The following is a 26,625-nucleotide window of genomic DNA, read 5'->3' on the forward strand; positions in this document are numbered from 1 at the left end:
TTGTTGCGGTTAATGTGGCGAGGTTCAGTGAGATGAAATGGTTTGAGTCATGATGGTTTGAGTCATGCTCGTTTGTGTGTGTGTGTGTGTGTGTGTGTGTGTGTGAAATGCTGTGTACGTGTGTGTGTGTGTGTATGTTTATCTGTTTTGTTGAAACCATACATGTTTCACTCCATAAAAATGCTGATGTTACAGTAAATGAACTCCAAAGAAAAATAGGGAACTCGGTCATCACGAGGAAACTGCATTACGGACGTCAAAAATTGGGGCATTTTGCAGCTTTTCAATTCTGACTTTACCTCATATATGTAAGCACTGCACCTCCATGTATACGATAATCATAGCAAGTATGGTATCATTTTAAAAAGAATTAAACAATCTTTGTGTGGTACTAAGCACAAATGAATAATTTTTAAGGAAAGATGACAAATGATTGATCAAACTCAGATTTCCAAACTTTTTTTGAAGGGTTTAGTTCATTTTATATAATATGGTTTAGCTGAGAATTTCACAAACTGCGGTCTCCAGAATATAAAATGCTGAGTAAATACACCAGCGGAAATTTGAATGGAGTTTCATAAATCTGAATTAGATCAAGGCTATTTACTACTATTTATCATATTGAAGCAATCAACAATATTTTGATAGAATATTATGAATGATGAATGAAAGATAATAGTAATTATTTCATCATAGTGATCTAGTTTTTAACATTTCAATCTGGTAGAGGGTATTGCATACAAGGTTTGAAGTTTGATGAAATATTGTGTACATACCTGCATATTAAAACTCTGACACCCTTAACATATGAACAAATAAGAAACGACTTCAACTTGAATTATGGTTTCATATGAAATTACTTCAGCTTTGATATATTTGTTGATATAAAGTGATAAAACATAGAACATATGACAGATGAAAAGAAAAAAGATTTCAGCATCCAGTTAACCAGGCTAAATGAGTACTTGACGAGATTGCTAACTTAAGCAGGTTCCTCAATGAGTATTCTTGTCTTACGGTCTATTCCAGGCTGTAACACTTTTTCTGAACTAATTTTCCAGCACTAGCACTTGGTATCCATGTGATGAAAATCTGTTTTTAGTACTAGTTCTAAAGACTTTAATATTCAATCCTTTTTCCTGACCATTGTTTTTTTTTTTCTTGGAAATATTACTTCAGTATATTATTGAGTTTGATGGAACTTGGGTTGTGTACATACCTTAACTATTATGACTTTGAAAGTCACATTTTTTCATCTTTCTGTTGACCCCATTGACACAAAAGCATTTTAAGTTAATTCAGCTTAATTCAGCTGTACTATTTTCCGTAATCGAATCTATTTTCCGCACGCCCACGAAGTATGTATGCATTGTTCCTCCTAATTATTGTATATATATGTATATCTTATATAATTTATCTCGAATACTACATGAATCTTTTGCAAATGTTTTAACAATATAATTTCATGACATGTGTACTTTGCACTATGTTTTGATTTTCGTTGATTGGAAATAAACTATGATTGAATTGAATTGAATTTCTGCAGAATGTAATACAAGATATAAATTAATTCAACTGTTGATTAAAACCCATCGGGACAAATTAATATTGATAATAATCAAAGGAAACAAGGTAGTCGTAGCTGTCTGAATATATTCCATTTGAATGCTAACAGCAAAATTATGATCCCAGCCCCTGCAAATAAATGAGTGGACAAAGTTCAGTCTTAACATTAATATCAGTTATTTCTCATTTTTAATTAATTGTTTATCTTACGGGCAACAGATGTTTACATGCCTTGAAGTAAAAAGAAAATAGCATAAATCAGCATTCTACGTTTGTTTTGGTTTTTTTTTAATTCTAAAATATCATTTGTGGCTGTTTACATTTATGTCTTCAAATTTTCACTTTATACTTTATCCTATGTTTTGGGTTTATCAAGACTGCACACTCTCCGAAATAAGCATAGTCGCATTTTCATACACAAAGTTTATAGCTTCATATTTAATATCAAATGTATCTCAAACTGAGAAAAATCACAAAGTACTATCAAGTTTAGAAATGCTTAAGCTAAAAAAAAATGCATTTACGTTTCCCACTATTTAAGGGATAAAACAGCTAAAACGTTGGCTAGCCTTCAAGCTTCAAACACCTGACTCCTATCTGTAGTAGTACTTATAGACTTAATAAATCTACCAGACTTCTAATACTAGTATAAGAAAGTAGTAGTACTAGTACTTCTTTAGTACTGTTTTGTACTATACTACAAATGAAAGCTAATGAATAGTTTTGATATGACAGATATTGAATGAAATAGTTTTCTTTGGAAATACAGAGTTTTTTAAAGAATTTGAACTATGAACTACTAATGGCCTATTATCAATTATGTGCACTGAGATGTTTCAACTTTCACAAAATAACCAAGACATGCAAAATATTGAAGTGTTCAGAGTCTCTGAACTCTTTCTCACTGATAATGTATTGATAATTTGCCAAACAATGTCATCATGGCCATGAATGCATAATTCAAAACAATTCTAGGCAGGTTTATTTGATATGAATTTGATCTTTCCTTTTTGAAAATTGTAAATAAGTTTGTCAATGCAAATTTACCAAAAATATCTTGTGTCTAAAAATAGGGTGTCTGGAAGATTTTTCCCATCTCAGTAACTACGGGATGAAATAAATCGATATGTGTAGATCTTGGTTAAAATGATTTACAAATGATGTGTACTAAATTTCAAGTTGATCCATGCAATTTTTTTTTTTTTTTTTTTTTGGTATTGCTCATCAGAGAAAATCTTCAAGAAACCTGTACAAATCCCTTGTTGGTGAAATGCACAAGTGCTCACACCCTGTGCATATTACCGTGTGTGATTCTGAGAACTTTTTGCATTCTTATGTTGTACATGGTGCAATTTGATGCATGTTTTTGCGTGTTTTATTGACTTGAAACAGCCCCGCTTCTTTAAGGTAGCAGGATATTTTGATGTGGGTTATTATTGAACAATTTGCCTGTAAAGTGGTAGCATTAGAAATAAACTTCTTGTATTGATTCTTACAATGAATGTCATGAATGCTGTCTGTTAAGCAATCAAACAGAAAAGGCTCACACACGAGGGTGTACATAAGAGATATTTCTCCTCCCACACGAAGGTGATTTTACATTTTCAGACCTGAAATTCAGCGATTAGTGCAAACTTTTGGTGCAATACTTGGATTTTTTTCAAGCTCCCCCCCCCAAAAAAAAAATAATAATAAAATAATGGAAATAGGGCTTTTTTTGCAGGGAAGTGTGAATAGCAAATCTAGCAGTTTTTATTTCGCGTGTGTATCATCTAATGAGGTCTAATGAGGTAGAGGAGGAGGGTGTGGGAGGGGGATGCCCCCTCCCGCTCGACGGAGCTTCTGCTTTTTCAAAATTGAAATAAAGCGATATGAAGCACACTTATTGTGGGAAATTCGGAAACTGTAATTCCCTAAAGTGTACTAAGTTTATAGAGGGGACCAATAAATGGGAGGGTGGCAAGATACCCCTCCCATATTCGAGGGAGCTTTTTTCACTTTTTAGAATTGAAATACAACGACCTGGTGCACACTTCTGCTGGAATATCTGGAAATTTGTCAATCAGAGAAGTGCAGAGTCTATGGAAAGAGACATAGCAGGATGTGGGAGGGGATAAGGGAGATTTTGTATTTTCTGATTGCAGTTAAACATTTTGGAGCACACATTTTGTGGCTTATATTTGGAAAATTCAAAATGTAGCCATAGTCTACTTGTATACACGGGGGGGGGGGCAAACAGGGAGAAAGCGTGGGAGAGTGCTATCCCACCCTTCCCGTACGAGGGAGCTTTTGCCTTTTTAAAGTTGAAATTGAGATATCTCGTATATTTGATGGAATATTTGGGGAATTATAACAAAAACACCAAATAATCTGGGGAACTGAGAGAGGAAAGAGTTGATTAAAAGGGGATATTCGCCTTGTATATGAGGGAACTATTGATTTTTCGGAATGTAAGTGATTAGTTTTATGCACTCAGAATTATTCAGAATCTTAGACGGGAACTTTATGTAAAGGCGGAATCTTTGGAAATTCAAATTCATGGGTGTTGTGATTTTTTCCCCGATTTTTCCCTTTTTTCTTCCTTTTTTCTTTTTAGCGAACCAAAATGGAGGGGGGGGGGGCTGCATTTCCCCCAGTTCCGCGGCCCCTGTATTTGTCCAAAATTACCCAAAATGTCACCTCTTCTTCAAGTTCTACAATCTATAGTAGATGTTGAAGAAGGACTGTAATCACTGAACTCTATAGTGGAAGTGACGTTAAAGGGTGTGTACAGTTCTGGTCGAGGTGAAGATTTAGCTTTTAACATTTTGTGAGATATTCAGAAACCACTCTATGAGATGCAAAAGAGCATTCAGTTCTAAGGGGTATCAAAAGTTTATTCGATGAAAGTCGGTTTTGAAATGGCTGAGATATCCGAAAACAAGGTGAAACAAAGAGATACTAATAAAGTTGGGGCATGTCGCCTTTTATTATTAGCACTATTTTGGATATCTCAGCCATTTCAAAACCAATTTTCATCAAATAAACGTTGAATCCTTCTTAAAATTACATGCTCTTTCATATTTCATAGGAAGCTTTTCATTATCTCACTTAGGAATGTTCAAAACATGAATCCCTACCTCAACCAGTACTGTACAGTCCCTTTAAGCGCAGTGTTTGAAGTCAGCGCTTTGCTTTAGTTGCCACTGCCATTTTAAGACTACCCCCTTAGGCCCCGTCCACTTTACTATGCGCTACTGTTGTGCAGAGGGTAGGGTAGCCTGCGTTCCTCAGTGGTAAGTCACTTTGGTGTAAATTATGGGTCGCCAAGTATCGCATACACTCTTAAAACATCCGAGTCAGAACTGACCCGGAACTGGGTCCGTTGGGGTCATACACCGTTCCGAGTCAGAAATGACAAGGAATGAGGTCAGATATGACCCATTCAGAGTCATGAATTGGGTCAGGGTGACCCCAGTCGGGGTCTTCATGACCAAATTCCAAGTCATTTCTGACGCGGAACGGTGTATGACCCCAACGGACCCAGTTCCGGGTCAGTTCTGACTCGGGTCTTTTTAGAGTGTAAGCTTTTTCATTACAAAATGGCTCTTTAGTCGACAAATGAACATGTCCTAACAAAACAACTGGTTTTGTGACAAAATGACCATTTAACAGAATGACTGATTTTTCTTCAACTTCAGCATGTAACTGTCATGTACCACTAAAATTGATACTTAGGTAACCAAAAATTTTCGTTAATGGTGCCCTAAATGTTCATGACGGAGATGACGTAAAATGGCGGGACACACAATTTTTAATTATGAATTTTATTTTTTTTTTCTTAAATTGTTTGGTATTGCTATATCTTATGCTGATAAATTAATAATACGCTCTGAAATGAAATAAAAAAGCATTTAAAAATGTTTCAACATGCTTCCATGTTGAAATGCGACATAAGGATATATATTTGTAGTATCTCCGAGACATGGGGTTTTCAGCGTATCCGGGCACTTACCCCCTGGGCAACTACCCTCCGGATAACTACCACAAGGATAATTACCGCCCAGGGCTATTCCCCCTAGGGCAACTGCCCCCCCCCCCGGACAACTACCCTCCTAGGACATTTACCCTCCAGGGCAATTACCCCCTAGGGCAACTACCCCCCAGACAACCACCCTCTTAGGGCAATCACCCCTCAGGGTGATTCCCCCTAGGACAACTACCCACCGGATAACTTCCCACCGGGTAACTACCACCCGGATAACTACCACCCAGATAATTACCCCCCGGAAAATTACCCCTAGATAACTACCCCCCGGATATCCACCCCCTGGATAACTACCATCCGGATGACTACCACCCAGATAACTACCACCCGGAAAACTACCCCCTGGTTAACTACCCCCCAGATAACTACCAACCGGAAAAACTACCCCTGGATAACTACCCCCCGGATAACTGCCACCCGGAAAACTATCAACTACCCCCTGGATAACCATCCCCTAGATAACTACTTCCCGGATAACTGCAACCAGGAAAATTACCACCCGGAAAACTGCCACTCGGAAAACTACCACCCGGAAAACTACCCCCCCCCCCCGTAAGTACCCCCCCCCCCGGAAAAATATCCACTGGATAACTATAAAGGGCCTATACCCCTGGTTAAATACCTCCCTCACCGTGAAAGACGTAAGCAGCTGTAGCCACGTTCTCCGACATTTTTGTGTGCATTTCGTGCGATAATATTAGACATTCATTCATGTACTTTTATTGTATACATCTGTAATGAAGCTTACTTTTATGTAAGCCTACATGTAAATTGTGTGTAGGTGTTATACGTACACACACGTGTGTTTCACGCACTGAAAAATGATGGTTAATTGAGTTGTTGCAGAGTAGAATTATGTCAGGATTGCTTATTGGTTATTGGTTACCCCAGGGTTCTGTTGGAGGCGCGTTTTTTTTTTTTTTTTTTTTTTTTGGTCTGTTTATGTAACTATTCAGGAAAATATTGCGCAAACATTGTATTGGTTGCATTGCAAAACTTGAAGCATGTTGGCGAGACCTGAAGAATCTGGCTTACATCCAATGGCCTTAGACGGAATGATGATAAATCTTGAGGGTTTTTTTTTCTTTAATAGATCTTGGTTTAAAGAATTATGTTAAGTAAAGTCGATCATCAATGATGTTATGTCCACATCGGTCCTGTCTGTAGCACCTGTATACTTCATCAAAAACAGCCCATAATAGGTGTTATAGTTGATCACGAAATCTAATTTCGAAGTCATATAACTCAAAATCAGTGGAATGTTAATATGAGTTGGGTAATTTAAGTTTCATAAGATTTTTTTTTGTCGAAATCTGCAGCTGATATGCTGAGTCATATATGCCTTCTTCTCGGTTGGATTTTTCGAATTCGCTGTTGTGTAATCTTCTAAAAAAAAAGATGTCACAAAGCTTCAACGGTTGCTAAATTCTGCCCCCCGGTTGTTAACTTTTACTGTACTAAGTTTCATTCCATATCACCAATTATCTGTTCTTTACATCGGCTTCCTGTAGTTCCAAAAAAAAAAAGTCATTTTCAATATCTTGTTATTAGTACATCATTCGGTTCATTCCCTTTTCTCCGTATACCTATTCTATTCCCAAATACAATCTGACACGAAGTCTACGTTCACCATCAGATGTGTTGTTACTCCAAAAATCCAGAGGAAAACAGATGGGGTGATCGTGCTTTCTCCGTTATAGGACCAAATTGTGGAATCACTACCTTTAAATCCAAACTTAAAACGTATCTGCTCCCCTCACACTGAGGACTTTAACTGCAATCTATAATGTTCGGAACAATTGCATCTTTATCTGGTATGTAGTTTTTTGTTGATTGTCATTTTCTTCTGTGTTTTCATGTTTGAACATGTATGATATATATGTTTCTTTTCATGAGCATCGAAAAAGAAGTGGACCTGGGCGCTGTACAAGTATAGCCACCATTGTAATTATTATTATTGGGTCTAGGAACACTACCCCCTGGAAAACCACCCTCCGGATAACTACCACCCGGATAATTACCCCCCAGGAAAATTCCCCCCTAGGGCAACTACCCCCCGGACAACTACCCTCCTAGGGCAATCACCCCCCAGGGCAATTCCCCCTTAGGAAAACTACCCCCTGGATAACTACCCTTCGGATAACTACCCCCGGATAACTACCCCTCGGATAACTACCCCCACGATAACTACCACCCGGATTACCACCCCGAGATACCCCCCCCCCCATAACCATACCCCGAACCCCGCCCCCTCCTGATACTTACCCACTGGACAACCCTCCCTCCCCCTCCCGAACGTTACCATACACCCGTTGTAATTTTTCCATAAGTTCATAACACCATATCAGAAGACTATTAAGCTCATGTAGGCCCTACATTAATGCATCTTTCTCTTACACTGTTATCATTTACTCTTTTGGTTTGTCATTTTCTACCATTATAACACATTAGACGATAAACATAAGAAAAGGAGAGTTGATTTCACTGCAATTCATATTCCCTTAACATTAGCGAGGGACCCTTCGATATAAAGTAGGGCAATTCTGAAATGAGCGTTAACGGTATAATAGTAAAACAGTTACAAAATTGATGAAACAATGCAAAGAAAGCAAATTAAGACAGAGACGAAGTACACAAAATAGATACAGTGTACTCCCATGACAACGAACACGGTTATAACGAAATTTCGTTATAACGAAGCAAAACTTGTGGTCCCAAAATTAAAGTCTATGATACAAATTCGCTTATAACGAAGACGGTTATAACAAAATTTTCGTTATCACGAAGTCTTTTCTGAGCGCCACTGACAAAGAAAAACAAAAGAAATGTGCTCCGTTACAACGAAATGCGGATCGCATGCGAAAATGCGTCTCTGCACGCATGAGCGAACGCTTCACATCATTGTATGTTCACTCCGTGTATCACGCACAGTTTCCGAGGGGAACTTGCGTTATTGTAATACAATAATCTGAATTCAGATAAGGTTTGTTTCATTGTTCCGAAGTCCTTTAATACAAAACACACAGATTCTGATACAACTAAATGTTCGTAATAGTTCGGAAATGAAATATTAAGCACATTTTGGCGTTATTCCAAAGGTTCGTTAATAAAATATGGTTCTTATTCTTATTCTTATACGGTTCGTTAGTCCGAAATGATAGGAATTCAAAACGTTCGTTAATCGGAACATTACAAAAAGAAATCCATCCGTTAATCCATGGTGGAAAAAGGTGAGTACACTAGCAAAACTTAAGAATTGCAATCCTTATAATCGTCTTAAGATAAATAAATCTTCGAAATAACTAACCTTTCTCGGTTTTTTTTTTTTCGGAATAACGAACCTTATTTCATTTTCGGATGAAAAGGCCTTCGGAACAACGGACTTTCTGAATAGTGAACCTTTGTCATTTTTTTGATTTATAATTAACCTTCAGAATGACGAACCTCATTTCATTTTCAGATCAAATTTTCAGGAAAATGAACAATATATTATTTTAATCTAAATTATGAACTTTCGGAATAATGATTCTTCGGAAATGCGAACCCTTCAGATAAACAAACCATCGGAATCCCGGGAATGGCGAAACTTCGGAATAAGGAGCCTTCGGAGTAACGTACTTAAGTAAGAAAAGAACCTTTGGAATAGCGAACTGTAACCAAATCGTACACCGTCATTTTCTACACATGTGTGACAACACAAACAACTTTATGCTCTTTTTAAAATGTAATATTTAAACGAAATTAAAAAGGCACTCTCCCATTTCACATAGCTTTCCAGTGTATGATAAGGATTCAACAAACATAATTTTTTTTTTTTATGCGTGGTTTCCTTCTTTTCGTTATACATTGCATATTATATTTGTTCGGTTATAACAATATTTCGTTAAAACGAAAAAAAAAAAAAACAGCTGCCGGTCCTGAGCATTTCGTCAAAACGGGAGTGCACTGCACATGAACACACACGAGATAAATCCCTTGTAATGAGAGAAAGAGGAAAGGTGAGTAATGAATGACAGGTATAGACTACCTTCACGGTACATGGACAGAGAAAAGCGAGAGGGAAGAGGAAGATGATGGGTCAAAACCAGGGCACGTGAGGCATGAGATATAAGCTCCTCAAAATAAAGAAGTGTTACATGGAGTTGTGGTAAACGATAGACGATTGTGGTTTAAAAAAAAAATATATTGCAAAAAGTGAAGTGTAACATTTCTTCAAAATGTCTTTAGTTCAATGGTAAAGGCATTCAAACTTAAAACTTCTTTTATACTACTATCAAGAGAAATCCGAAATTTCGGAACAGTAAAAGAAAATACAGATTTAGCGAAAATAGTTTTGGTTAAAGGCATTGACATTTACTGGATTACCGGGTAGGATACGCAGGGACAGTTTCGTTTTTTGATGAACATAGAGTTAAAATACAGAAGGGAGAAATTAAGCTTGTACATAAATTGTCCTAAATGCAAACGATACAAATCGTAAATCCTTAAGATGTTGTTTTCATAAGAAGAAGTATCAGTATGGCATCTCCGTGATTCCTGGTAAATGATACAAAGAACTTCGTTTCCTGTCGTAATAATATTCTTTTTATTAAAAGTAAGAGTTGGGGGGATGACCCGGGAGGTAGTTATCCAGGGGGTAATTGACGTGGTGCACTGTCCTGGGGGTAATTTTCCTTTTGATAGAGGAGGGGGAGTTGTAGGCCTACTTATCCGGGGTAATCATCCATGGGAAGTTATCAGAGGGGGTAGTTACCGGGTGGAAGTTATCTGGGGTCTAGTTATGGGAGGAGGGCGTAGTTAACCTGGGGATAATTATCCTGGTGGTAATTATCTGGGGGGTAGTTGCCCGGAGGGTAATTATCCGGGGGGTGATCATCCGGGGGGTAATTATCGGGGGGGGGGGGTAATTATCCGGGGGGTAGTTATCCGGGGGTTAGTTACCCAGGGGGTAGTTCTCCGGGGGGTAGTTATCCAGGGGGTAGTTATCGGGGGGGGGGGGGTAGTTATCCAGGGGTACTTATCCGAGGGGTAGTTATCCAGGGGGTAGTTTTCCTAAGGGGGAATTGCCCTGGGGGGTGATTGCCCTAGGACGGTAGTTGTCCGGGGGGTAGTTGCCCATGGGGGAATTTTCCTGGGGGGTAATTATCCAGGTGGTAGTTATCCGGAGGGTGGTTTTCCAGGGGTAGTGTTCCTAGACCCTTTTTTCATATCGTCTGGTTTTTGTCGAGACCTAACTTCAGGTTTTTAACATCTTTGGATGAGATAATTAGAAACCCCTTACGAAATATTATAGAGCATGTTATTCCCAGAAGGATTCAAGTTTTTTGTGAAAAAAAAAATAGTCTTAAAATGGCCGGGATAAAACAGAGCAGCCCTAATGTAAAAAGGATTCTGTCAACTACGACTTTCTAGATCTATTCAAAAAGAGGGTGCAGGACAAAAGACTTCGTTAACAACTAGGGGTGTTTTGTAAAAAGAAAAAGAAAAGAAATACCGTTAAACTCGTAATATTTTACTCTTTCTAATCAGACTAGCTTATATTTGAACTGGATTTCCCCTTAAAGTGTCGAGAACATTTAAATTGAAAACTAGCACAATTCTACTTGTATGTAAAATAAGCTGTTTGATAAAAGTTGCCAGTTATGACATCTTGTTAGTCTCTAATAATTTCAATAAAACCATGGGTTCTGCTTGATTGATAAGCTCGTGTCACTGACTTGTTACCATGGACCTGCTTTGATCGACCTACAACGATTGGTAATTGTGTGGAACTGACAGCTTGTCAGGACTGATAACTTTCATAAAACCGTGCCCGGATCCTATCAGAAACTATGGCTTTATATCGAAGGGTCCCTCGCTAATGTTAAGGGAATATGAACTGCAGTGAAATCAACTCTCCTTTTCTTATGTTTATCGTCTAATGTGTTATAATGGTAGAAAATGACAAGCCAAAAGAGTAAATGATGACAGTGTAAGAGAAAGGTGCATTAATGTAGGGCCTACATGAGCTTAGTCTTCTGATATGGTGTTATGAAATTATGGAAAAATTACAACGGGTGTATGGTAACTTTCGGGAGGGGGAGGGAGGGTTGTCCAGTGGGTAAGTATCAGGAGGGGGCGGGGGGTGGGGGTATGGTTATGGGGGGGTATCTCGGGGTGGTAATCCGGGTGGTAGTTATCCTGGGGGTAGTTATCCGGGGGTAGTTACCCAGGGGGTAGTTTCTCCGGGGGGTAGTTATCCAGGGGGTAGTTATCGGGGGGTAGTTAACTGGGGGGTACTTCTCCGGGGGGTAGTTATCCAGGGGGTAGTTATCCGGGTGGTAGTTATCAGGGGGGTAGTCATCCAGGGGGTAGTTATCCGGGGGGTAGATGTCCTGGGGGTAATTGCCCTTGGGGGTAGTTGCTCTAGGAGTGTAGATGACCGAGTGGTAGTTGTCCTAGGGGGTAATGGCCCTGGAGGGGGATTGCCCTAGGAGGGTAGTTGTCCGGGGGGTAGTTGTCCTAGGGGGAATAGACCTGCGGGGGGGGGGGTAATTATCCGGGTGGTACTTATCCGGAGGGTAGTTGCCCAGGGGGTAAGTGCCCGGATACGATTATTATTATTATCATTACTAGTCAATGTACCCGTGGAGTGTCAGAAATCCTCCATGGGGATTCCCCCAGAAATGGTCAAGGTCACTGGGTCAACAGACGTCAAATATCTGTTTTGCGCTACTCCTTGGTCCGATCTTGGCCAAACTTGCTGGAAGCATAAGTAGGCGTACACAAAAGAGATTTTGAGGAGAAAAATTGCTTTGGCGTACACCTGGGAATCCCCATATAAGTAGGCCTACATAGCGCCCTCTATCTGGTGTCTGATTGTATTTCTGGGGGAATCCCCATATAAGTAGGCCTACATAGCGCCCTCTATCGAGTGTCTGAAGTTATTTGACCTTCGACCCCAGTGACCTTGACCTTTCCCAAAATGAACCCCTCAACGGCAATTTTGCGGTCAACCTGCATCCACCCACTAAGTTTGATGGAGATCGGACCAAGGACCTGGGAGGAGTAGAGGAACAAACAGACAAACAGACAGACAAACGTTGCTCGAATTATAGTATGATTATTACTACTACTACTATAATTATTACTACTACTACTATAATTATTATCATAATTATTATCATCATTATTATTATTACTATTACCATTATTACTATCATTATTATTTGTAAAGTAAGCAAGCTTTTCACTATTGCATTCCTAGGCTGAATGCAGAAATGGGGATCTCTGAGCGTTAGCCTTGGATGACCAGCACTGTCGCAAAGCAAGCAAGCAAGCAAGCAAAGGGACAAGACAAAACCACAGACAGTTAATGTATTATTGGCTCGGATGCGGCTCGGGAATACCGAAATCATTGAAAAGAAAGGAAGAATTAATCACTGTGATTGCTAAGACTTCGTTGATATCCGTTATTTTTTGCTGTTCACAGAATATGAGATTTTCGACTGAAATAAATAATGGGAGGGGTAATTTTCTTGTGGCAAATTAATTGGCGGAGAGGTGATTGTTTGGGGCCTGATTTTAGAAAAGGGCAATTTCCAATGTAAATAATGTTATGTGGTAGCTATAACCTAGTGGTTAATGTAAAATGATGCAGCAGGGCAATACTGAAATGAGTGCTACAGTATAAACAGAAAATCGAATCGAACATCTCCCAGACACATCTGGAGGCAGTGATAGGCTTTGTCAAAATAGATACAGTAATGTATTCATTAATTTATGAAATAAATGTAATATACGTGGGCCTATAACTAGACATAATTATGGGATATTTGCAGCTACTCCATGACCTTTCATCCCGGGCAGAACTGCCTCTGAGTAGTTGTCTTGGGCTGGAGGTTCGGGGGTGCCCTATGGGAAATTGTCCTGGGGAATTGGTCTGGAGGGTAAGAAGTTTGATATCCGGAGGTAGTTGTAGGCTATCAAGATTGGTGGGAGAGCCCTAGGGAGAAATCACCCGGTTGATGGTTATCTGGTGGGTAATTGCCCTGGGAAAATTGTCCAGGTGATATTTATAGGGGGGGATGTTGTGGGGGAGGGGAGGAATAGTTGCCCTATGGGGAATAGCCCTAGAGGTTAGTTATTCGGGGCTAGCAAAGTTGAAGATTGCAGTGGTAATTTCCCAGGGTAGATCGGGTAGTAGTTGTTATGCCAGGGGTACTAATGTGGGTAGTAGTCATCCCGATTGTAGTGCAACCTTCGTCATTTGTCGGTGTTAGACAATGTGATGCCACGGCAACAGCATTTTTAGAAAAAATATATTACCAGTGTTATGCTCACTCCATTGGTCAGGTTTCTGCATTGAGATTTTTGTTAGGATAAAACCGTGGTACTATAATAACACATTTGTTTTTCTGAAAGATATCCAATCACCAGTTTTGCTGAATGAGCTAACACCATCAGGCCAGGGTGGGGCATTGGTCATATTCAGTGATTGTTTTAGTTGTATTTGTATTTGAATTCACTGCTTTTTTTGTGTGTGTAATAATGTATTATTTAATAGTGTTATCTGGAGGTAGTCATCCGGCTGATAGTTATCCAGGAGGTAGTTATCCGGGGGGTAGTTATCCAGGGGGTAATTATCCGAGAGATAGTTATCCAGGGGGTAGTTAGGGTAGTTATTCTGGGGGTAGTTATCCAGGGGGTAGTTATGGGGGGGGGGAGTTTAGTTATCCAGGGGGGTAGTTGTCCGGGGGTAGTTATCAAGGGGTTGGTTATCCGGGGGTAATTATTCCGGGGGCAGTTTTCCGGGGGGGGGGGGGTAGTTATCCAGGATGTAGATATCCGGGGGGGGGGTACTTATCTGAGGGGTTGTTATCCTAGGGGTAGTTATCCAGGGGTAGTCATCCTGGGGGGTAGTTATCCATGGGGTAGTTGTCCTAAGGAGGAATCGTCCAGAGGGGTGATTGCCCTAGGAGGGTAATTGTCCGGGGGTTAGTTGTCCTAGGGAGTAATTGCCCTAGGGGGGTAGTTGTCCGGCGGGTAGTTGCCCTAGGGGGGAATTGTCTCGGGGGGTAATCATCTCAGTGGTAGTTATCCGGAGGGTGGTTTTCCAGGGGGAAGTGTTCCTAGACCCAGTTTTCAGTGGTACAGATACAGGAAAATTAAAATAGGTCAGGATAAACAATTCATCCCATTTTTGGTATGTTAGCTTAATTATATGAATGTAAGTCGTTGTAAACAGAACAGAAAGTAATGAAACGACCTTTTATTTTTGTACATTTTACCTTTAAACTGGTGGGACACAGAAATATACACTTATCGAAGAATGACCCGTGAAAGGATATTTTGTGGTACAACAGACCTACACATTATGCATTGAATGTCGTATCTTGAAAATCTTTTAAATCACTGTTCCCAAAGGTAAAGAGGATCTTTAAGAATAATTCTAAGAGAAAGTATTGACATTATTATGCCTTTAAACTTTTAGACCTTGACAAGCTGAAATTTTAGTGCAAAGAGTGATGTGTTACATACAATTTCAACTGAAATTTTAGTAAGAAAATCATGTTTTTCTAAAGGAAAGCCCAATTCTTATGAACTAATTTGCATGAAATATGCAAATTAAAATGGTATCATGATAACTTTTCATTATTTTTTACTGCCAGTTTTTATCTGTCAACCTAAAGAAAGTGTTTATGAATTAAGATGTATGTATTGATTGAAAATATATCTCTGAATTCCAAATTTTTTGATGTCCATATTCATGACCTAATTTGCATATTTTATGCAAATTTATGCATTTTGCATGGTCCAAATTTGGTTAACTTTTAGTATGTGTTAAAGCTCATAACAAATAACAGAAACTGTTGAAAATTCTTTTGTTGAATTTTTTTAGGTTAAACCACAAACGCATTTGCCTATTTCATAGAATGATAAATGAAAGCATCCTTGATCGCAAAAACAAAGAAAAGTATTTTTTCAATCTTTTCAAACCAGAATTAGATAAATTGTAAATATATCATATATCAGTTTAATGCCCTGTTACTGTACAGGTATGCTAACCTGGAAACATTAAACTGCACGTTAGAGACCATTCTGAAGCAAATTATTTTCACACAACAATAGATATATAATGTACTCTTAAATGAATCCCACAAGGATTGGAACATCATCCCCCAGCATTCCCACTGATCAGTTACTTGCTATCCCCTTTAAACAAAATGTGAGTAATTAACTTTGTTTAATTTTTCTGAAAGTTCACTGATATCTTTAATAAAAATAAACACATAAGCCTAGATCTAGAGCCGATAAATTTCCTTTTTATACAGGATTAGTTAGACAGTAAATGCCAGAGTAGCTTTCCTTATATGCTTATACATTTCTACATAGCCCTATCTAATTGTCTAAACACAAATGACAAGCTCCATAGACTTAACACTGACAGTCTCATCATGCGATCTCATTCTTACTTAAATCCTCTATGCAACATGAATCTTTATTGAATACAATAATGGATTACTCATTTACAGTTCTACCTAGGTATTGGCTCTAGCTACACAATATTTTTCAAGTTTATAGATTCTACTATACTCTAGTAAATTTATTTAAAAAAATGCATCAAGGTTCGAATTTTACGGTCAAAACATGGGACACTGGATGGGAGGCTTGCTTTAATTTATGTCTGACCAGGAATAAGAAGAATTCTTCTGGACCATTTTCTAGTGTCTATATTTAAAGCAAATGAAATACACAGGAGAGCTACTTTTATGTGATCCTATCAAGCAATTGTACTTCTTTGATGAAATGTTTTATGATTACACATTAACCTGCCCTGATTATCATTACTCTTTTTTTAACAGAAGATTAAGAAAAAAGAGCAACAAAATGCGACTAATAGGTACACATCAACACACTTCCGAGTGCATGGGACTGATTTGCCGCATATCTCGTGTGTTACAGACTGAGCAGGGATTTTACGAAGCGGTGCATAGGAACATTCGCCACTTCGTAATGTCACAAATGGCAGCATTTGGACTTTTTGAATATTCGTCATCACTGAAAATACATGTTTTTCGTGAATTTTGCGATTTGATATTTTGAGGATAGATAGAGTTTGATATAGACATTAAAAAAAATGGAAAATGAGTTTTGAAAAATTGACCGAAATTCAAACGTTTGCTGGTTCGTAATGCGACCGACGATATCAAGTAGTTCTCTTGAAAAAAAAAAGCTGGATGAAGCAGGGTATTGTAATTTCTAATTTTAGCCCTTAAAACAATCTTGACTCACATGCCATGGTATTTCTCAGCTGCTTATGTCTGGTCTTAAACTGTTACATGACAAAAATACTTAATGAAAATGCATTTTGTTCGTTTTTTACCACAGTCAAGGTCAAAATGTCCTGTATACATGTATTTAACCATATATTTTTACAAGTCAATGGTACTGAACTAAGTACTTCATTTCTTTTCAGACTTTAAGCATGCACTCAAACTTTTAAAAGGTATATGAGTCAAGATGGTATATTAGGATAGAGACAGTTCTGGTTTAAAGCCCTCAAAATGGTAATACGTCTGCACAAGCCTCTTTGTGTGCATGAGCGAACAGAACTGTCCACCTGTTGTTCTATGACATGAACTGATGTAGTCAATATCAACAAAGGGTGGCCTTGTGTTCCTTGTCAACTGCAGACAGACTTTCCCATGTACATTATATGTCCTTTAATTCAGTGCATGGGTACCGGTATAGTTATTCTTAGACAATTCAACAGTATATTGTAATAGTATGTTGGCACAAGTCCCATTGTGTGCATGACTGAGCCGGCTCTTCTGTCCACCCATTCTTCTAACATCCATTTCTGGTGGCACATTTAATCTCAGACCAAACTCTTGCTTCCATCCATAGCAGTGCCTGATAGCACCGACTGTATGGGCAACACAGAAAGGTTGAACCTGCCAGGACTTGGGGATAACTGCTGAGATATCTTTGCCAACTGTATTATTGCCACCTCTTCTAATGGTGGGCTTACATGTATTTCCTTCTTTTATTCTTTGCCACTGTAAGAACACTACTTCTGAAGAATGGTATTTGCCAAATTAACTGAAGATGATCTCTTTTTTGCATTAAATCTGTGGAAGAAATCTGCCAACTTGTCCTGTTCTGCAACTGCCACTGTATTCTTAACACAAACAAACATGTAGTATGTTAAGAAAGAACTTAAACAATATGTTAAGAAAGAACTTGAACAGGTTAATGAAAGAGAATGTAGAGGCGCAGCTGTTAGAGCAAGAGTTAGGTGGCTGGAAAAAGGGGAAAAGTGTACGAAATATTTTCTAGGCTTAGAAAAATATAAATCAGATAGAAAGGAGATGAACCAGTTGTTTTCAGTAGAAAAAGACAGATGTTTAACTGAACAAACAGAGATATTACAAGAAATCGCGAAATTCTATTCACTGTTATATAAGAAATCTAATGCTGATGAAAATAAGCAAAATCAGTATATAAACTCAGTTCAAATTCCTTCATTGAGTGAAGAGGGAAAGAATAAATGCGATTCTTTGCTAACAATTGCTGAATGCAAACGTGCGGTTTTTTCAATGAATAAAAACAAATCACCCGGTTCTGACGGTATACCTATAGAATTCTATCAAATTTTTTGGGATGAAATTCAGTTTGTATTGTTAAATTTTCTTAATGAATGTTTCAAAAAGAAAGAAATGTCCGAAACTCAAAAAATGGACTCATAACATTGATTTATAAAAAAGGAGATCAGCGATATTTAGAAAATTGGGGACCAATTACACTGTTGAATTGCGACTACAAGATAATTGCCGCAGTTTTAGCCACACGCTTGCAATCAGTGATTAGTGAAATTGTAAACGAAGATCAAACTGGTTATTTAAAAAATCGATTATCCGCCTTTAATATACGAATGACAATCGATATTATTGAATATATGAAAAGAAAAGGAATAGATGGCGCAATAATGATGGCAGATTTTTCAAAAGCTTTTGCTGTAATTGATTTTGATTTTGTGTTGATGTGTTTAAACAAGTTTAATTTTGGTAATATTTTTCAGACATGGATAAAAATACTGTATACAGATATTCGCAGCTCAGTGTTAGTAAATGGCTGGATATCTGAGTCTTTCTTAATACAAAGAGGCATTAGACAAGGATGTCCACTTTCAGCTTTACTCTTTGTGCTTGCTGCAGAATTTATGTCGACCCGAATAAGAAATAACAAGTGTATAAATGGTATTTCTGGTTTACAGATGGAGGAAAATTTTGAAGTAAAATTACTACAATATGCAGATAGCACGTTATTTTTTGTTTCAGATAAACAATCATTAGAAAAAGTAAGTGAAGAGTTGGAATTATTTGGAAATGTAGCAGGACCAGAACTGAATAAGAGTAAAACATCTGTTATGTGGCTGGGAGCTGCCAAGTTAAAATGGTCACTCGATGATCTTGATTTAGTGTGGACAGACACACCCACAAAGTACTTAGGGTTTTATGTTTCACCTGATATGGATAAAGCACGAGCATTGAGTTGGGAAAACAAACTTACGAAATTGCAAAGACTTTTGGATAATTGGAGAAAAAGAAAACTTACTCTTTTTGGTAGATTGATTATTGTAAAAACCTTAGCTTTAAGTCAAATAGTTCATATACTTATGGTTGACACAATTCCTGAGAAAATATTGAAACGATTCAATAATCTGTTATACACTTTTATTTGGCAAGCAAAAACTGAAAAAGTGAAACGAATTATTATGATTAAAGAGTTTGAAAAAGGAGGTGTTAATATGATCGATCTTTCTAAGCAAAAACTCAGTTTCCGATTGAGATGGCTTGGTCGCACTATAGGTGCAACGAAAGGAACATGGGGTAAAATGTGTTTTTGTTGGTATAACTTTTTTGGTGGATTAGAATTGTTACTAAATTCTAACTTGGATTGTTTGAATATGAAGAGGATAAGTAAAGATCAACTCCCATTGTTTATATTGAAATATTAGAAGCTTGGTTAATGATAAAGAACGATATTTGTTTAAAATTCCAACCCATGGTACACGGAGTACAATATGAAATTTTGTGGCATAATAAAAATGTAACTTTTCATAAAAATACCTTATTTTATGATGGTTGGTATCAAAGTGGAATTGTATTTTTTAAAGACTTTTTTAAGAATGGTAAGTTTATATCCATTCCAGAAATTTTGTATCAACTTAAACGACAGAAAAGTAAGCAAACGTTGATTTTTGATTATATTTTATTACGCCAGGCTATCCCAAAAGCATGGATAAGCAATTATGCGGAATCAGGTATAAAGTTTCATAATAGGTCATTAGAAATTCCTAAAATAAGAATAGGAATAAGAAAGCAGAAAAGAAGTATTCAAGATGTTTCAGCCAAACAGTTTTACAAACTATTGTGTACACAATGTCCCGATAGCAACAGATGTTGTATATACTGGGAAAAAATATTCGACTCATTATTTGATTGGATGAATATATTCAAAAGAAACTTGTGCTATTGCAAAGAAAACAAATTGAAAGAATTCAATTTGAAGATTTTGTATAATCTACTACCAATTAAAAAGAATTTGTACAGATGGCAAATCAAAAGAGATGGAAAATGTGAGCATTGCGGTGTAGATGAAGATAATCTACATGCGTTTATTGAGTGTAAATTGAATAAGATTTTCTTTTCGTATCTAACAGTTATAATTAAAATTATATATAATGTTGATTTTAAGATAACAGGAATGCATCTGTTAAAAGTCCATAAAGAGACTGAATTAGAGTTGCTTTTGACAATTGCCTTTTGGTGTATTTATAAATACATACTGCTAAAAACCTTAAAAGAATGTCGTGAAACTAATTTGCAACATTTGTTTGGAAGAGAAATTTGTAAAAGAATAGAGGAAGATTTGAATAGGAAGAAAACATATTATAATTTACCAAAGCAAATGAAGTATATTGTGTAAATAGTTTGTGGTTTCTTTTTAATCTCAGGAACCCCTCTTGAAGCTCATTGTATTTTTTTTTTCATTTTTGTATAATGTGATATTAAATGTTGAATTATGGAGGCAATAAATACCCTGTTGGGGTAAAAAAAAAAGCAAAACATGTAGTATGAACAATGTACGTACTTTGCTTGTCACAGGCAAAGGAAATTAAAGGAACGAACTTTTTGGGCGGCAGCAGGCACTACTGTGGCAATGAAAATGCTTTCAACGTGTGTTATGGCACAAAATTGTCACCCCTGCATAAATTGTCGTCTGTCGACAATTTCTGCTGTTTGTGCAGTTCCCAATTTTTTGACCTCGATGGCGACAATTTGTGCTGGCAAAATGAAACGTAGTTGCACAAATTGTCGTCAGCCATGCACTATGAATTGTGTGGTTGCTCCGGTGTTAAGCCCCCGTTCCACTATGCCGTTCTCGCTACGATTTGACAATTTTCTCAGGTCGGGAAGGATCGGGTAAAACCTGAGCCGATCTGGACACAGTACGATGTTAGAACGCTCTAAGTACGCTGCAGTTACGACTACCAAGTGCTTGCTACGCTCTTACTACGATGATCGGGAATGAGACATTACGATCTCTGCCGCTGCACGCTCTCTGTACGCTTTAGAACGATGTAGCTACGCTGTCAGTGCGATGTTGCCGATGTTATCCGATCGATGCACGCTGTATCTACGCTCTGAACGATCTATACGATCTTATCACGCTGTTACCCTGTTCAGAGAGCTGTCGGTCCGCAGTCAGTCAACTTATTAGCATGCAGAACCGAAGAAATATACTGTGGACCTCGAAGAGGCTCCTCAACTCACGGTTCTTTTGCAGCAATGCATTGTATAAACAAAGACGTGTTGATTTTCGTTTTCTTGATGTCGTCGCTTTTATAGTCCGTCTTCCTCCAGTTGTAGATGATTTCATATTCTTCAAAATTCTGCTGTGTCCTCTTCCTCCTCTTTCAGCATCACGTGCAGTCTCTCTTTCTTCGCCTTTTGGGTAGCTGCTTCGCTGCTTTCTTCTCTTCTCTTTCTTCATCTCTTCTTCTTCTTCGAAAATTACAGCTAAAATTACTTCCCGTTCTTGTGCCGATGTTACTACGCTCAGAAAGACCTTGTTACGCTCATCCCGCTGCGTTTACGCCGTCACTACGCTCTCCCCGCTGCGTTTACGCTGTCACTACGCTCTCCCCGCTTGCCGTACGATTAGAAATATGTCAATGTTGATCGGGGAGATCGGGAAGAATTTTTGAACCGGTTCAAAATTTCTTCCCGATCTGAAAAAATGCCCGCTCTAACCCCGACCTCCACACGCTGCTGCTACGATGCTTCCGATCCCCATACGCTTTTGCCGCTCTCTCCCGATCTGCTAGATCGGGACAGATCGGGGTCCAAATCGTGATAGTGGAACGGGGGCTTTATGCTGGGGTGGGGTGGATATGACTTGTAAGTTATGCGTATGTGTGTGGGGGGCTGCATGGTATGTGCTGTGTATGATTTGTAGGTACGTATTATGTGACTTGTGTATGCGTTTGCGCATAGCTGTGTGTGTGTGTGTGGAGTATAATAATACAATAGGTGGAAACTGTGTAGTGGTTAGTATGGTGGGAGTGATTTGTGTGTATACGTGTGCCTGTGTGCGTACGTGTGTCTGTTTGTGTTTGTGTTTTGATGTTTGTGCGAACGAACTTTTTGGGCAGCAGCAGGCACTACTGTGGCAATGAAAATGCCTTCAACGTGTATGAGTACGTCTTTATAGAGTTCACATCGGCGTTGATTTTAAAATAGTATGGGTGTGTCAATTTCAGTGGTGAAGCGGGCTAGGAGAGAGAGACCGAGAGAAAAGGCATACGAGGGAGATACCCTCCCTAAATGTTATCTGTCTTTGTTCATTTTTTTTTCACTGCATTCATATTCTTCCATCAGTCTTAACTTCAACTTCCATATCACTTTTCTTTGTGCCAGAATAAGTTTGGCATGCTTTATGCATGAGCGAATAATTTCGACACGCCGTAAATAATTTCTCAATCGTTAGTTGATTTTAGCACAAACGAATTACAATATAAATGTACACCCCAAATACATACGAATTTGTAAACAAGCACCAACAAACACTCAAACAAATCCTCATAATGCATAATTATAAACCATCTCAACACACATTCTTCCATGATATGCAATGACACACACAAACGCACGAACGGACACTCAATTATCATGTGCGCGCGCACATACACACTTCCTTGAAACCTCACCGTGACTTTTTACATGGCTTGTTTGCATGGATGTAGCCATGTAAGTTATGTGTTGGTATTTCAATGTATGCCTTTTCTCTCGGTCTCTCTCTCCTAGCCCGCTTCACCACTGAAATTGACAAGAATGATCTTACCCCAAAAAATGTGCTTCGAGAGCGGGCGAAAATTTGTGTCGTCAACCCTCAGCACAAATTGTCGCCAGACGACAATTTGTGCTGTGGCGACAATTTGTGCCGTAAGCTCCATGCACAAATTGTCGTCTCACAATCGTGTCTGGTAACGACACCCGGATTGAAGATGGCCTCCATAGGTTAGAGGAGTTGGTGGCCTGGACACGGATGAAGTTCAAGGCCAAGAAGAGCCGCTCAGTGACAGTGTGGAAGGGGAAGAGTTCAGATCTATGACAAAGTGGTGGAGTGGTTGAAGAGGGTGGACAGGACGCTCATCCCTGGGAATGCGAAGGTGTGGTGCTGCCAGTTTGGCTTGCTACCATGGATCATGTGGCAACTGCAGGTATACGAGGTGGCAGTGTCCAGGGTTGAGAGGATGCAGCAGAAGATGAACTCGTACTACCGGAAGTGGTTAGGCGTTCCAAGAATGCTTACAGATCTGACATTCTTTTGCAGATCAGGCAAGTTGCAATTGCCTATGACGTCAGTGGTTGAGGAGTTTAAAGCTGGCAAGGTTAGGCTAGTGATGATAATGAGGGAGTCAAAAGACCAGACAATAGCAGGAGTTAGGCCACCGATCTACACAGGGAGGAAGTGGAGGGCGGAGGAGGCTGCAGACGAGGCAGTGGCAATGGCAAAGTGGAAGGAGATGCAGGGTGCGGTTCAGGTGGGGCGGAAAGGGGTCGGGTTTCATCAAGGTGTTAGATGGTACAGCAAGGAAGGCAGGAAGGGTAGGAGGGAGTTGGCGGTGGAGGCGGTTAAGGAGAAGGAGGAGTATTGCTTTGCCAAGGCTGTAGAGCAGGGAGTGCAGGGAGCATGGACTCGATGGGAAGGGATGGAGCAGAGGAAGGTGTCATGGAATGACCTTCGGTCAATGTCCTCTGGAGCTGCGCGTTTCATGATCAGTTCCACTTTTGATGTTTTGCCGTCTCCAGTAAATCTTCAGAGATGGGGCATTGTGGAGGATGGTGGATGCAGGGTTTGTAACAAGGCGAAGGGCTCACTAGAACACATTTTGACAGCATGTGGAGGTTTATTACAGGCCTATACATGGAGGCACAACCAGGTGTTGAAGGAGATGGCGGAGGTGGCGAGGGTGGCAGTGGAGGCAAGGAAGAAGAATGGGCCTCCTAGGGTGAGGGGAATCCGGTTTGTGAAGGAGGGGGTGAGATGCAGTGTGAGAAGGAAGGGTCAGAGGGATGATGGTGGGGGGATCTTAGCAGCAGGGGACGATTGGGAGGTGCGAGTGGATGAGGGGAACCGTACAGTGCCAGAGGAGGTGGTGGTGACTGCCCTTCGGCCGGACATGGTGTGGTGGCTAAGTCTGTACACAGGTTAGCAACGGTGGAGCTGACTGTGCCATGGGAAACAAGGATGGATGAGGCAAGGAAAAGAAAGTTGGATAGGTATGCTGAGTTGAGAGAGGAGTGTGAGAAAAAGGGGTGGAGAGCGGAGGTGCATACTGTGGAAGTGGGGTGCAGGAGATTTGCTGGACGATCCGTAAGGAGGTGTGTCAGAGGGATGGGAGTAGGTGGTAGGGACGGGAAAAGGTGGATCAGGAGGATTTGTGGGGCAGCGGAGACAGGATCTCCATGGATAGTTGGGAAGGCTTGGGGTGGTGGGAATAGGGAGTGCAGAGAGAGTGTTAATGGTCTGGAGTGAAGAGAGGTGATTGATGCTAAGTGGGGTTTTTTTGTCTTCTTTTGTGTTGTTTTGTTTTGTTTGTTTTGTTTTGTTTTTTGTTTTTTTGTTTGTTTGTTTTTTGAAATGCCATGGGGGTGCTGTCAAGGGAATCCCAACACAGCACCGGCCAGCCAGGGGGAGGTGTACAGCACTTAAATGGCCGAAACACTGGTGATTCCTGGTGTGCTGCTGACGACCCATTGGCATTGGCGGAGTTAACATCTTTCCGTTTATTATCTTATCTTACCTAAATACATGTACATTACAGAACCACCTATTGGAACTCCAGGTCTTCAACCTCCTTGGTGTGATGGTGTGTAACAAGATACATGAATGTGGCATCAACTCAAATGTATATTTGGTATAGGCGTACGATATGGTGTTGCATGCTGACACGGAACAGTGCGGGATTATAATGGCATTAGAAACGATGTTATTGTATTGGAATAAGAATACATAATGAGTCACGGAGAATGACCATTACAGGATCAACAGACAGGTAGCGTGAATGAGTAGCGAAGACAAATGTTTAACAGACAAAGGTTCAAGCTTGTGTTGAGTTATGAAGCGTCTGGGCAAGACTTCCTTATGTCCCCCCCCCCCATACCCACCACTTGCATATGTGTGAGAAGGCCCATACGTGCATCCGTGCGTAAGCTAGCAAAGGTAGGGTAGGCCTACTGAAGAGTGGTATCGAAAAATAGTAGGGGACATAACGGCGTCTTTTCAAACGGTGAGAGATAATTTCTGGAAGCGAAACTAGATGAGAACAGGATCTCTTTCCCATTGAGTAAGTTGTCGGATTCAATAGCAAGAACAACAATTTCTTTGATATTGAATAGTGGCCTTCCTATTATGACACTGGATGAGTTAACATATTTTGAGTTGAAAAGATATACATGTATTGTACTTCCTTGGGATCATGATCTCATGAGTTTGGTGAAATATTTGTAAAATTGCTTCTATCCTGCAGGCCCGTAGCCAGGATTTTTCAAGGGGGGGTGCGGTCACTAAAAAAACGGACCTTCGGTACCAATACCAATGACACACACACACACACACACACACACACACAATTATATATATATATATATAAATATATATATATATATTCTTTGGACGACCGAACTACAAAAGTTGTATAAGAATTTGCGCGCGAAGCGCGCCGCAAATTGTGAATTTTGACTGTTTTAATGACGTTTTAAAGTCTCGAGGAAATTTGTATTTTTGTCTGTTGCATGCAATCGCGTTACGGTATTTCATCTAGGAAATAGTAAAAACTCATTTTGCCAGGAAGTTGCAAAGTTTAATTGTGTTCGAGACTCTGCGCGCGTAGCGCGCCGCAAAATTGAGAATAGTGATTTTCCTGGTGTTGTTTTAGCTGTTATTTTTTCTATTGTATACCCGCGTTAGCAGGCCTGAAGCCTGGTATGCGAGTTTGTCAAAAACGAAAATAAATAAGAAAATTTTTAAAACAAAATGAATTGTAAATGTGAACCATTTATATTTTGCCTCCTTGTGGTAGGATATTTCCAGCATTTCCGAACTTTCAAATAATCATTTTAGATTTAATAATAATAAAGGCATAATTTACCATTTGCAGATGAAAGCATTAGTGCTTTAAAATAGTTCTAAAATGTGAGTTAGGGATAGAAACAACCACTGTCAAAATTTGAATCCGTATAATGGATGTTAAGTGTTGTTAAATACACAAAATGTGAACAATAGTTATAATAAAAATGTTTCCAGACTAAACCGTATACAGTTACGGTTTATTGAGAAAAATCCTGATATCTCCTTATATTTTAGGTTTTATGGCAAATATTTCATATGGTAGGATGTTTTTTGATACAACAGACCTACACATATGCATTAAATGTGATATCTTGAACATTTTTGAAATCACTGCTCCCAAAGGTATA

The 26,625-nt window shown here is 39.2% G+C and overlaps 1 protein-coding gene across 1 annotated transcript; it reads left to right on the forward strand.

Moving 5' to 3' along the window:
- Positions 1-23,348: 23,348 nt before the first annotated feature.
- LOC140239589 (uncharacterized) lies at positions 23,349-24,359 on the forward strand. Its single transcript, XM_072319420.1, has one exon. The coding sequence runs from the start codon at positions 23,349-23,351 to the stop codon at positions 24,357-24,359; it is 1,011 nt and encodes a 336-aa protein (XP_072175521.1).
- Positions 24,360-26,625: the final 2,266 nt, after the last annotated feature.

The sequence above is a fragment of the Diadema setosum genome, chromosome 16 (assembly GCF_964275005.1).
Source record: "Diadema setosum chromosome 16, eeDiaSeto1, whole genome shotgun sequence".
Lineage (NCBI taxonomy): Eukaryota > Metazoa > Echinodermata > Echinoidea > Diadematoida > Diadematidae > Diadema > Diadema setosum.

Excerpts from the sequence above, each read along its gene's own strand:
- LOC140239589 (XM_072319420.1), top strand. The coding sequence starts at position 23,349 with ATGTGGCAACTGCAGGTATACGAGGTGGCAGTGTCCAGGGTTGAGAGG.